The sequence below is a fragment of the Tiliqua scincoides genome, chromosome 4 (genome assembly GCF_035046505.1).
Source record: "Tiliqua scincoides isolate rTilSci1 chromosome 4, rTilSci1.hap2, whole genome shotgun sequence".
Lineage (NCBI taxonomy): Eukaryota > Metazoa > Chordata > Lepidosauria > Squamata > Scincidae > Tiliqua > Tiliqua scincoides.
Genome location: NC_089824.1, coordinates 85765486 through 85779533, shown reverse-complemented (window position 1 = coordinate 85779533; position 14048 = coordinate 85765486). Strand labels below are relative to the sequence as shown.

The following is a 14048-nucleotide window of genomic DNA, read 5'->3' as shown; positions in this document are numbered from 1 at the left end:
GCAGCAGCATAGCAAAACAAAGCAGAGACAGCAAAATATATAACACACATGACCATCAATGACCCACACATGAGGGCTCTCACAGTTTCTCATAAAGCTCTGTGCACAAATCAGGATGGGTGGTGTCTCCTCCTCCTGCCACACCCTGCCTCGTGATGCTAGCTCATCACCTGTCTCATCAGCTAGTTCACTTTACACCTGAGTCCTGGTGACTCAGCACTTCACATTAGGCCCTACCTTATTCAGGCCTGCAAATTTACCCTGGGTTCTGTACTAACCCTGAAACTTATACATAATGTGAGAAGGAAGAAACCGTTCTCTTTCTTCACTTTTTCCCTGGAATACACTTTCTCTCTGTGTGTGCTCCCACCAGCTGGTAGTGCTTGGAAAGGGCTCCTGATACTCTGGCTAGGAGAAGGCAAGTAATACACTCTGCCCTTGTCATCCATAGGGCCCATTCCTGGAACCCCTTGGAAGCCAAAAAACTGTGAATAATCAAATCCGCAATAAAAAGCATCCCTTTTACACTGCAGTTTAAAAATTACTTTTTGGAAAAAGACTTCAGTGCAACCCAGAAATAGCCATTCTAATAGTTGAAGACTGCCTGCCTGCCGCTCTGTAAAGTTTAAAAAAGCTGTTTTTAAACTGTGATTTTAAAGGGACACTTTTTTTTGTTGGGGCCTGGCAGGGTCCTTCTAGTCCCTGGTGGCCATCCAGGTTGAGTCACATCCATAGATAATCAAACTACAGATGAGAAGGGTGGACCACTGTGAAGAATCCCCAGCCTTCACTAGCTGTACTGACTATGGAAGAACAAAACCTGCTCACCCCTTCCAGGTGCCCAAAAAGAGAGTTCTATGTGTGCTGTCCTTAGGATGGCAGTGTGTGAATGAGCTCTAAGATACCACATGATCATAGCATCTCACCTTTCTAGAAGCTTTTCCAATGGCTGCTGCTAATCTCTCTCTCTCTCTCTTTCTCTTTTACTGTCCCTTTGGGGACAGGGAACCAGTTGTTTTGCTTTGTGAACTACTTTTTGTTGAAAAGTATTATATAAATCTAATAATACACTGATTCATATCTTTGGAGATTTAAATTAACTATTGAATGTCCTGAGGTGACTTTTAACTTCCTTCATTCCACAAGCCAAACATTTGGTTGTTCTTATGAAGATTCGTTATGATTCATTATGAAGATTCTTATGAAGATTCATTACGATGATGCCGTAAAGTTCCCTATTTATTAGTCTACCTTTCTGATACTCAGAAGAGCTTAGAGCAGGTAAAAACACAAGATCCATTAATCATCAATTAGCCAAAAAAAGATAAAATACAACAGCATGTTCCCTCCCCCATGATATCTCAGGAAGAAATCATCAACAGTGCCTCAGAACTATGCATGCTGCCAAAAAAGGGGGAGGGGTCTTTTCACAAGAACATATGAAGATGTTGCCATTTGTAGTACCAGTGCAACAAATGCAATTTCTGTACTGATTGTTGCTGCCTAGAAAGCTCTGTAAAATTTAAAACAATTGTGAAATGCAAATAGGTCCCTAATTGCCTGTGTTTCTTTTTTTTCCACAGGTATTCTGTAGATCGGCATACCGACATGGACAGAATATTCAACATTGATTCTGGAAACGGTTCAATATTTACTTCCAAACCTCTTGACCGGGAAACATTATTGTGGCACAACATTACTGTAATAGCTGCTGAGATCAGTAAGTTGTCCATAAAGGCCATTGCTGGAACAAATGCAGCCTTCCAGCTGAGAATGACTGAAAGGAAGTCAGGCTCCATGCTTGGGTTACATGCTGTTAATCGAGGAAGTAAACCTGAGAAATTGGCTGTGTGTTGTTTTTTTTCCTGTTCTTTCCCCGGGCTACAGATTATGAAGAGGCAACTTTGAGACTGAACGGAAAAAGAATTAACACGTTCCTCTTTTCAGATCAAATAGACTGGAGAAATCCTCCTGGCCATTGGTTAATTAGGACAGGAATTGCTGATTTGTGAAAAGCTGCATAGACTGAATATAGGTTCTGAAAGGGAAAGAGGATGAAAATCCTCTATCACTTTTCATGTGCCATCCAAATTCAGTCTTGTAGCATGCCATTGACCAGGATATTAAAAAGGCCACAATCTTAAAGTCACTTCCTTCGGCTTGCTTTCCAAGAGTTAGCCGCATTGAAGGCACTTCTGAGTAGACAAGCATAGGATTATGCTCTTAATTTCACTGGAACCAAATCTAATTCAAAATCCAGCACTATTTGCCTATTTTCAGAGGTGGAACCTTAAGGCATTCAGATTGCAAGTTAAAAACAAGTTGGTTGCTTTTGGGAAAAAAAAATGGCCACAATTGCTAGCAGACTTCATGGTCTTGTTTAGTCCAAGCTGGAATTTGGGGGAAACCTCAGTTAGGCCTTGTTTGCTAATCAAGTAGCTATGCAGCTAGTGATAGGTTGGCTGCTTTGTTTGAGTACAAGTATAAACTTGCTGTGGAATACTTTTTAACTGCAGTGCTGAGAATATATACAGATTGCAGACTTGGGTCAGTTTTAACAGTCATTCTGTCTTTCCTGGGAATTTCCTAGTAAATTCTCCCTCCCTCTGCTCCACGCAGAGGACTTAACTGTTCCGGCTGGTGTCCTGACAAATGTCAGCATGCACAAGAGGTCTCCAACCTCTGTACTGCAGGCTCCAGCTCTCTGTGTTGTCACAAAGTGCTTTATGGCACTTTTGTGACAGCACATGCCAGCAAAACATGCCTTCCACTGGCGCAACAGAATTGGGCTGTTGGTTTCATGTTTCATCTGAAACCAGCCACTGCATAGAGATCAGCTGCTGTGTTGTGAGGCTGTGTGCCGTAATATGATGGCTGAGCTCCATGTGCAAAGTATTTTTTAATGGTACAAGCCACATACCAATTGTTCACTGAAGGATAGCAGTTTTCCATGCTCCAGCTCTGACAAATAAGCACCCGACGAAGTTAGTGAAGAGCCCTCACTGTTCTTTGACATTTAGACTTCTGTGACCTACTCACAAGTCCCAAAAAGTCAATGACAGAAGCAGAAATGGAATTCAAGTCTTGAAGTCTGCAGTTGTCTTCCTGATGGGAGTTCTGAAGTTGTTTTGAATGATGAATTTTCTATGCCTGAAAGCTATGAAAGGTGAAACAGCCACCGCACCTCAGAAAGCACTTCAAAGCCAAGATCAAGAGAAATTTAGGAATTCAGACCTGACTTGATAGATGCTACATGAATAACTAAGAAAGGCATGTTTACATTATGCATTGCGAGGAAGGAGCTGCCTGCTCCACAGAGTAACACATCTTTGCAGAAGAGCCAGGTGACAGTTGGGCTGCATTAAAGAGTCCAAAGTTGAATTGATGTAAGCATATTGGAAAGTGGTATTCCTGATAGATCTCATCACCCAGGGACAGATTGCTTGGGTGCAGGAGAGAATGCTGATTATCCATTTCACAAGTTTCCCCTGTTGCTAGGTTTTAAAACGTTGCAACTTTCAGATTCACAGCCTTTAGACCAGGGGTGCTCACACTTTTTTGGCTCAAGAGCTACTTTGAAACCCAGCAAGGCCCGGAGATCTACCAGAGGTTTTTTTTACAATGTTCGCGCCATCATAACATATAACATTTATGTGTACAATGTATGTTGGTGTACCTTGAGCCCCACTGAGTATAACAGGACTTACTCCTGAGTAGACATGCCTAGGATTAGGCTGGGAGGCTGCAATCCTAGCCACACTTACCTGGGAGTAAGCCCCATTGAGTACCATGGGCCTTACTCCCGGCGTTTCCTCCCAGAGCCACCTGAAGGGGGGGGGATCGGCACTCCGCGATCTACTCATTTTGCCTCGCGATCTACCGGTAAATCACGATCCACCTATTGAGCACCCCTGCTTTAGACTATAAAAAAAGGGTGGGAAAACCATCGTAAAGGAAATGTGTATTCAGAGGTCCAACATGGGCCCATCCCCAGATCCCATTATCCACATCTTGGAGTTTGGTATCTGCGGGGGTTCCAGGAATGGAACCCCCTGTAGATGCCAAGGGCTAACTGTGCTATGTTGGTCATTAACAATGCTGTATTCTGATTGTACCTAACTCATTCTGTTAGTTAAACCTAACTCAAAGCTTCCGTTAGCCCCACAGATGGCTTGCACTAACCTCAAAAAAAAAAAAAAAATCTTCATCCAAAAACATACAAAGTATTAAACAACTGCCTCTTTTTGTATCATTGCAGACAATCCAAAGGAAAGCAGCCGGGTCCCAGTATTTATCAAAGTCCTGGATGTGAACGACAACGCCCCAGAGTTTGCCATGTTTTACGAAACCTTTGTCTGTGAAAATGCCAAGGCTGAGCAGGTATGCCATTGGCACACCATAAATAAATACAAATGGGTCCATCAGAATTATGTTCCAGAGCTTCCATTTACGTTTAGGATTGCCAATTTGAATTTTGAGCACAATTCTATACATGTTTACTTAGAAGTAAATCCAATTGAGTTCAATGGAATTTACTCCCAGGTAAGTGTTTATAGGATTGAAGCCTAAAGCTGTTTCTGGAGATTTTTCTTTCCCTGTTTTTAGGCCCTGTTAATATCTCCATGAGCATTTTCAGTAGACACCTGGAGATGGATATTGATTCCTGGTGACTCCAGGCCAACCCTGGAGGGTTGGCAACCCTATTTGCATTACACGGAGCTGCCAATACAGTTTTATGAAGTGAAATCAAAGTATGGCTCCATTGCTTCTGGTTACAGCTGGTATTCTGTTTGCAGTGGGTGTGATACTGATTTCGCATTGTGCACCTGCTTCTTAAACTTGTTTATCGCCTCTCTGGCTTTGACTTTGACAAAGTGTTTTTAAACCTTTGTTCTAGATGTGAGCTAGATCTTTCTTTGTTCTAGTTGTAGATCTGAACGAGTTTTATTACTTTTGCAAGCCAATTTGGTGGCTCCCATGGGGACAGAAGGGTTGGACATAAATCTTTTAAATAAATATATACATCAATATTGCATCCATTCCACATAGCACTGCTCTTGATGCATCAGTTCCTAGTCTGGAGAAATGACCTGCAGTGTAAATTGGCACCGGGCCATCAGATCATTAATCTCTGCAAGATCTGCTTGCTAAATGAACCCAAATATATATAACATTTTTTTGCCTCATCATTCATGTTAGATATGTTCCAGCGGCTCCCAACTTTTGGGGCTGCACACCCCCATGTGATTCAATAGTAACCATTACATAAACTACAAACCCCAACCTGTTCCTTACAACCTCACAGTCTTCTAATATCTTGTCTCCCAGTCTTATTGAAAAGAAAGAGGGGACAAACTAGCACCCCTTTAGATGATTTGGAGCAAGATAATTCTTTACTTCTGGGCTGCCTTTGAGAAAGAACCCTCGTCCAGAAAAAAAGAGGAGTATTAATCGGAGTATGATAAAGACAATTATCATGACATGATTTTTCTGAAGTACAGTTAGGCCTCAGTATCCACATGCGATCGGTTCCAGGACACGGACACACACACACACACGCACACACACACACACACACACTCAGATACCGAAATCTGCAGATACTGAAATCCATGAGGGTCAGGAGGTCAGTGCCACAAAAACTTACCTGGAGGTTGTGCCAGGCCCTCCAGAGGTCACACTTACCTCCCAGCCTTCTGAGAAGGCTTCCTGAATGCAACTGGAAATCGCTTCCATCTCAGTGGCAACTTCCGGTTACATCTGGGAGGTGTTCTGCAATGTGGGGAGGCAGCGCGCAACCTTGCTGCACCTCAGAACACCTCCCAGACATGACCAAAAGTCACTGGTGCAAATTAGAAGTTACTTCCAGTTGCGTCCAGGAGGCCCTTTGAGGCCCGCTGAGACACGGGGTCAGCATCTACAGATGCTCCAATTGGTGGATGCCAAGCCTGTGGATAAGGAGGGCCCATTGTGTCAATATCTCAATACAGAAAGGCACTTAAAGGCTTCTGTAGGAAGAAATACAGTATCATTGTTTTGTGTTCATATGTATGTCTACATTCATGTGCATGCCTGTTTTCTCACGTGCTGCTTGCACATGTGTTAAAAAGTAGTTGATCCATGCATAGAATTCAGTTCACATTTGCTTTTGCAGCTCCGCATTACTGGGAAACATGAGAGCCACTTCTGGCATTCTAGAGAAGCACCCTTCCTTTCCTTCCAGAAAGGAAGAATAATTTACCTTCTCTTTCCTCCCATCTTCATAAGCGTCTCTGAAGCATGGAGATGTGCATATCCCATATGAGGATCCTCCATGAGGATCTGTGCACTTTGTCCTTAGAATGGAAAAATGCACATCACATCACAGCAGTTATACACATATGAACCAAATGGAGAAAACCCAGAAACGTGGGGAGAAGAAGTAAAAGTCACAAGCAGCACAATCCTAACTTGCGCCGCAACAGGCAGGCCGGTGGGTCTGCGCTATATCCAGGGCAAGTTTGGGGCTGGCTGAGGCTCAGCCCAAGGCAAGGGGAAACCCCGGGGAGAGCATTAGCAGCCCCAATAAGTCTACTTGGATCTGCGCCACCTAATGATGTGGTGCAGATGCAAGCAGAATGGAGCAGTCAAGAGCCACTCCACACTGCCTGGGAACAGGGGCTAGGATCCGGCATAATTGCTGGGTCGTGGCCCCGCCTCTTGCTCCTGCCCATCCGCCCATGGGCCCGCCCACCCACCATCCACCTTCCCCCCACCCCGAAACACCTCCTCTCCTCTCTCCACCTGCTCCCCAGACCCCTGCGCCATCCAAGGTCAGCTGGTGCGAACACATCTGCTGTTGCCGCCACAGCCACAGAGGCTGGGTCTGGCCCCCGCAGATTGGCACACCTCCATGCGCCGGTGCAGCTTATATGGAGGAAGGCACAAGCATGCTTTATAGCATGTTTGCGACCCTCCCGGGCTGGCACAAGAGACTTGCGCCAGTCCAGGATGCTCTTAGGATTGTGCCATTTCTCTTCTTCTCTCATCACTTCCCTGTATAATGGAAGCCACTCTCAGCAAACCCTATTTTGAGGGTTTAGTTGCTCCTTTGGGGCACTGTGGTGAACCGATTGCTCCAATATTATTCATTTTCATTGATATGATATGAACAAGTTATTGGTGTCAAAGAATCCAAACTCCAAAGTGAAGGTATAATAATAATTCTGTCCATTTTTAGCTCATACAGACCCTAAGTGCTGTTGACAAAGATGACTCTTTCGGCGGACACAAATTTGCATTCTCGTTGGCCCCTGAAGTAGCCAGTAGCTCCAATTTTACCCTGCAGGACAACAGAGGTATACACACTTCTCCCCTTTTTTGTCCTTCCATCTGCTTTGAATTTTGGCATTCAAAAGGAATACGTTATAGTATGTGTTGGCATTTCTTTCCAGATAACACAGCCGGGATCTTCACCAGGAGAACTAGATATAACAGACACGAAATGAGTGTGTACCTCCTGCCTGTGGTCATATCAGATGACGATTACCCAATTCAAAGCAGTACAGAGACTGTGATGATTCGAGTATGTGCCTGTGACCAGAGAGGCAAAATGCTGTCCTGTAATGCTGAAGCACTAATCCACCCTACGGGCCTTAGTACAGGAGCTCTGGTTGCAATTCTCCTCTGCATCATTATACTGCTAGGTAAAGGACTTGCATGAGTCGAGGGTGATGTAGTTCCCATGGAATGTGTGTGTGGGTGTGGGTGTGGGTGTGTGTGAAAACAGGGATGTAATACTACAATTTTCCATTACCACTGGAAGAATTGCTGTCTTTAGCATATGTTACATTTTGCCCATTTTCCCACAATTTCTCCCTTTCTTGGAAATTCATAAGGAGGTAGGTACTATTTGATCATTGCTGACTGATGCACAAGCCGCTACAAGCATCTCAGCTCTACCCATTGGCCTTGGTCACTCAGATGTCAATCGCAATCAGAACCCACAGCAAACAACCACATATTTGAAATGTACATATGCAGCCAGCCACCACATATATGTCATATCCTTAGACACATGTCTGCTGAATTTTAACTATACAAACATACGTGTGCTTACAAAAAAACACTAACTCCTAGAATCGCTAATCATAAGCATATTCTGCAAGTGTGCACTGACACAACTGTAGAAAGCCCCGGTTAGGTCCATGTAGTCACATGCTCACAAACTAGGCTCTTGCCAGCTCCTTGATCGCATCAAGGCATTTGCTGCTCACTCAAGTTACTATACTACCTTTTAGCACCAGCCACCAAGGTCCTGCTCCTTACTCAATGCACCATTACCCAGTGAGATCTAGGCTAAGCTCTGAAGGTGCATGCAAGGGCTTCAGTGTGTATCCAGTAGGGGCTTGTTACAATGTGTGTGTGCATGTGTGTTTTAAATGGCAACAGTCCCTTTCGGCTTAGAAGGTGCTGTTGAAGGTGTCCTGAGCTTCAGGACCAGCTTGTTGGGCTGTGCAGAAGGGCTGTTATGCATAACGCGGGTTCAGAAACTTCAGGAATGGTTTGGTTTCCAGCCACCACTGAAGTGGAGGAAATTTGCAGCATAAGCTGGTTTTCAATTAACTGCTGCCACATCATTGTCTCTTTTTGTGATCTGCTTTCAAGCTTTGTATATGCAATCTCGACACAGTGTGATACAAAGGCGCCGAGAGGATTGAAGTGCAATTTCCATTTTGAGCAGTCACAAAGGCAGATAAGGTTTTTGTGGGCTCTTTTGTTTGTTTATTTGCTCGCTTTTGGCCGTGTGGAGAATTTCACTTTCTAGCCCAAGAAAGACTAGCCTACTTATTGCAAAATCCCAGATAATACTGAGAACTGCTGAGGGTAGAAGAAAAAAGGCAGCAACTTGACGGTATTTATTTTAGCATTTTGTGGAGCATTAGGAAGGCTTACTTTATGAGTTGACTTTAAAAGAAAAACCGAGTCTCAAGAACGCAGTTATACTGTGCACCAAGTCACTTAGCGATTTGCACAAATCCGATTTGAATATTCATTTATTTCAGGGAAATCTCATCCAGACTGACGTTAGAGAATTTTGAAAAGAAAAGTCAGCAGCTTGCAAGAGAATTCTCAGTTTTAATTCTCTGCAGGCTGGGGGCAGGACATGAAGTTGGTTTGCCCAGGTGACTCCATCTTGGAACCAACATCCATCACTTCAATTTTTTTGTCAGTAGGACTCTGCAGAGGAACTCCTGTTTTTCACGTACCAATGAAGATGAACCTCAAGTTTAGCTTTCCTTTGCCATGTTCAAGTATTTAAAAATGTGTTTAGGGAAGCATTTTAAAAACACCCAAAAACTCAGTTAGGGGAGGCCTATTCTAAACATACATCAATTTGTTTAATAGGCTTCCTTCAAAGAATCCTGGAGATCGTGGCTTGATGAGGTTGTGGAGAAATACACTGGAGCCAGCCTCACAAAAACTGTTAAAACAGTTTCAGTTCTTGCGGTAGATATGCTCTGAATCACAAAACGGCCAAAGCAGCTTTGATGAATCTTTAACAGTCAGATTCAGCTTTTCCCACCATGTATGATTAACTTTCCTACATACATTTGAGGGCTAATCAGGGCTGGCTCCAGCGTTTGGTGGGCCCAGGGCAAAAGAACTTCAGTGGTCCTCCTCGCACACACCATGTGTTGAGCACCTTCCTCCCTCACCCTGCGTGCTGGCCACGGCTACTGTTCTTTGTCTTCGCAGGTGCTGCTATCACCATCTGCTCCATCTCCTTCTCACTGTGACTAAATTGGATTGGAAGAAAAGGCATGGGTAGAGGGAAGGAGGGGGAGTTGGTGATAGCAGCAATCACCATTCCATTGGACCCAAAGAGAGAGAGACCAATACATGGTCAACAGTGGTTGCTGCTGCTCCTTTTCCTTAGTCTACTGAATAAGACAAAGCAATCAGAGAGGGAGAGGGCAAGAAATGGAGCTGGCATGGCCATGGTACAAGCCACAAAATGTGCAGGGTTAGCTTCTGTCATCTGGTAGAAATTCCAGGGTGCTCTGAAGAGTGGTGGGCTTTGGGCCTTGACCAGTGCCCTTAGGTGCTGCTCTGTGAATCCAGGCCTTGGGCTTTACCCACATCGTTCCTTACTCAGCATCTTGGCCTTTGAAAAAACAATCTCTGTTAGTGGAACAGTGATTGGAGCTCCCTTGGTGAAGAAGTGGTGAAAAAGTAGCATGTTGTAGTTATTGGGTGACATGGAAATTCTTTCTGTGAGTTCTGTCCATGATAGAACTTAAATTGGTCAACAATTAACCGGTTGGCCAATGTAAGTCATCCCTAGTTAGTTCTTCAGTTTTGCTTTGTTTTGTCTTATTCTGGCTTATTGGCTGAATAACCTCGCCTACCCATATACATCACGGACAAAGAGGCAATTGCAGTGGTGGCCTCACTCTGCTTGCCAGTGGAAGTGACATTGCACTGGTGTCCTCCTTCCACTGGCAAAACACACATTCCACCAGCGGCAGGGGGAATAGGATTAGGTTCTGAGTCAGATGTTTGGAGAGAAAAAAAGTATTTGAATAAATATTGTTCCACAGACTAAGGGGTAAGTTGTTTATGTTTTTGATGTCACAAAGATTCTTAAGATTTGTGGCTGCCACCATGAAGTCCACTGAAGGATTTTTAGGATACTCTATTTCGGTATCTGAAAATGCAACAAACTTGAACTTTTAATTTAACTCTCAGGTTGCCAAATAAAACTGTCCGACTGAGAGGTCTCCCCATTGTGTTGTCACTTCTACCCCTTTATAATGTAATGTGCTCCTTGTCAAACTGGACTGGTAGAACCTATAGCCACTAAACTACCAGCAGGTTGGTGGCACAGCACTGTGCCCACATGCTCCATTTTCTACTTCCCATCAGTGCAAAGAGCCCCACTCAATTAATTAACTCAGAATTAATTGCTGCAGCCACTTCTGTATGTATCAAGTCACACACAGCCATATTAATGATCATAAGAGAAAGTGAAACACAATATGTGGTTTTCGTAATGTAAATTTTTGTACAGTTCCTTTGAAACTCTCCATGTCTGTGTTAAGGAGATCCTTCTTTTCTGAAAACTACAAGAATCACTCCAAATCAATAGTTTCCTGAGCATTTGCATAATTTCTAGTTATCCCTACAATAATGAAGCGGAGTCAGAATATTGACAAAAGATAATTTTGAGGGGAAGCAGCAGTTTAGGAGTTCAGCATTAGACTTCAGTCATAAGAACATAAGAACAGCCCCACTGGATCAGGCCATAGGCCCATCTAGTCCAGCTTCCTGTATCTCACAGCAGCCCACCAAATGCCCCAGGGAGCACACCAGATAACAAGAGACCTCATCCTGGTGCTCTCCCCTACATCTGGCATCAGTCGCTTTAAAAGACTGGAGGGTTGTTTTTTTCTTTGTCTGCCTTGAAAAGTACATTTGCGATTTCAAAAGGATAGTTGCCATGAAAAAAAGTAAAGGGGAAAAAATGCTGCTGATAAAAAATGTGCTTCAGAAATCCTGGAAACTGGAAATCCTCTTTTCTCCTAACATTTATCATATTTTTGACTCACACAGTGATCATAGTGAGACTGGCTACAGCATGAGAATGTGAAGTATGCTATATATCAGGGCTTCTCGTAAAAGACAAAGTTCAAGCAGTAGAGGTTTTATTTTTTTTTTCTAATGGAGCAGCAACTTAACTCCCTGCCCCTCCCATCTGTCTCCCCCAATTCGACTTTCTTTTTTTCTTTTCAGTTACAGTAGTGCTGTTTGCAGCTCTGAGGCGGCAGCGGAAGAAAGAGCCTTTGATCATTTCCAAAGAGGACATCCGCGACAACATTGTCAGTTACAATGACGAGGGTGGCGGAGAGGAAGACACACAAGCATTCGATATTGGCACGCTGCGGAACCCTGAAGCCATAGAAGACAATAAATTGCGCCGAGACATTGTGCCGGAAACACTTTTTGTGCCGCGCCGGACTCCAGTGGTCCGAGATAACACTGATGTCAGAGATTTCATTAGCCAAAGGTTGAAGGAGAATGATACAGATCCGACAGCACCCCCTTATGACTCATTAGCAACCTATGCGTACGAAGGCAATGGCTCTGTGGCAGAGTCCCTCAGTTCCTTGGAGTCGGTGACTACAGATGGAGACCAGGACTATGATTACCTCAGTGATTGGGGACCGCGGTTTAAAAAGTTGGCCGACATGTATGGTGGAGTGGACAGCGATAAAGACTCTTAATATGTTGCCTTTTTCATTTCCAAGAAACAGCATTGAGATGTGTGACGTTGCTATTTCTTTCTATTTATCCACAATTCTTTGAAAAGTTTCTCTATTCTATCAGTTCAAACTGTTTCTGTGACTGCAGTCTTTGTGGATCCAATGTCATTTTCCCCCCAAATACAATTTTCAGCTTCCAAGAGGCAAATAATGGGAAATTTTTTTTTTTTACTTTTTAGTGCATACTGTTTACCTAGGCAGGCACAATGGGAGGGGAAATCAGGAGCAAGAGAAAGGGAATAATAGTTTTAACTTGTTCCGCTTTATCTTGTGAATTGGATTATCGTACTGGTATAGTTCACCAAATATTCTTACTGTATTTTAATTATTCAGCTCAGACATGTTTTCTGTAGATTATATATTGAAATACCCCACTGTAAGGAAGTGTTGTGGCTTAGTGTAACTATTAGAGTAAAAGGAATGGGAAAGATGTAGCTCATTCTAAAGCCACATTCTGCCAACAAGAAACTAAAAAGATATTTAAGATTTAGAATGGTCTTGCGGCCACTTCAGACTCTAGTACTGATCTTGAATTGGTGACTTCTCGCACAGCATTAAATGATACTAGTGGTGACAATCAAGAGATGAAGGGAGGGAGACGTCAGTGTGTATGTTTGGGGTTCCCCTTATGGATGACTGCAGCAATATACCACAAAGAACACAACTTTTAAGATAATTATGTTACCGGAAAGTACTCTACCAGTTAAAACCACTTTACAAAGAGTTGCTCAAAAGTATAGAATGGAACCAGCTAAGGTTGAAGGTAAAAGTCGTACCTCTGATATTGTAGATATGTTTCGTGCTGAGTTGTTACAGTGCTATTTTTCCTGGTGTTACTGACCGCCATTCTAACTAATGGGACCAGTGCATTCTGGGGCCCATCAGTAACCATTTCCTGCCTATTGGAACCACAGTGTCTATGTTGATAGACTGTTTCACATAGTGCTTGACTTTTGGGGAGTATATCCCTGCACTATCTGAGGCATTACTGTAATCCATATAAAGGGCTTGCTACACTATGAACACTATGAGCTCTGTTTTTCATATTAACCTCTGTTTCTAGTACACCAGTGAACTGCAAACGTGAATGACAGTCTTGTCCTTCATCACTCACATTCCTGCTTGGTTGCTACTTCTACCGCCACCTCCTTCTGGGAAAGATGGCACTCCATTGCTGGTGTGCGCAAAACTAGTAATGGGGCCCTTGGTTTCTCAGCCACAGGAGGCAACACAGACGCACACACATAAGCAAGCCAGCATGGAAGCACAACACTCACACATCAGTGTTTGATTCACTGGTATATTACAGACAAACACAAATATAAAAACAAGTGTTCATAGCACAGAGGAGCCTCTTTATCTAGAGGCTGAGGAATATAGGAAGGAAGTTGGACTTGCAGCCAATGGCTGTGGCTTATTAAAAGAATAAACTGCAGATTTTCAGCATTTTTACAGCAAGGCAAGTGTCCTTGAAACCTGTTTTTGTAAACCTGATTCTCCAAATGGTTCACTTTTGGCCCAGTCACTATCTCACAGATCCGTGACAGTCCAGCTATTCATTTCAGAGTAGACCACTGTTGGTGCATCTGGGAGGGACGGGACCGGATGAATCACTTGGTTACTTGGGGTTCAGTCATGCTAGCTAGCCAGCTAGCACATTAGGTGGGAGTTGATTGATAGTGGAATGCCTCAATGAGGTGACACCTTTTTATAGAGGTGGCATCCAGAATTGTGCCAATGTTA

At 43.5% G+C, this 14048-nt stretch overlaps 1 protein-coding gene across 3 annotated transcripts in view; it reads left to right on the top strand.

The window, feature by feature from the left end:
* The window catches only part of LOC136649280 (cadherin-6), a 78900-nt gene extending 66634 nt beyond the window's left edge, over positions 1–12266 (top strand). For 2 of the 3 annotated variants that reach the window (XM_066625793.1, XM_066625791.1), the window contains 5 exons: positions 1584–1720; positions 4259–4380; positions 7220–7337; positions 7434–7685; positions 11776–12266. In XM_066625793.1, coding sequence (XP_066481890.1) covers positions 1584–1720; positions 4259–4380; positions 7220–7337; positions 7434–7685; positions 11776–12266 — 1120 coding nt within the window. The remainder of the gene's footprint in view (positions 1–1583; positions 1721–4258; positions 4381–7219; positions 7338–7433; positions 7686–11775) is intronic. The other variant, XM_066625792.1, reaches the window with a different exon arrangement.
* The last annotated feature ends 1782 nt before the right edge of the window (positions 12267–14048 follow it).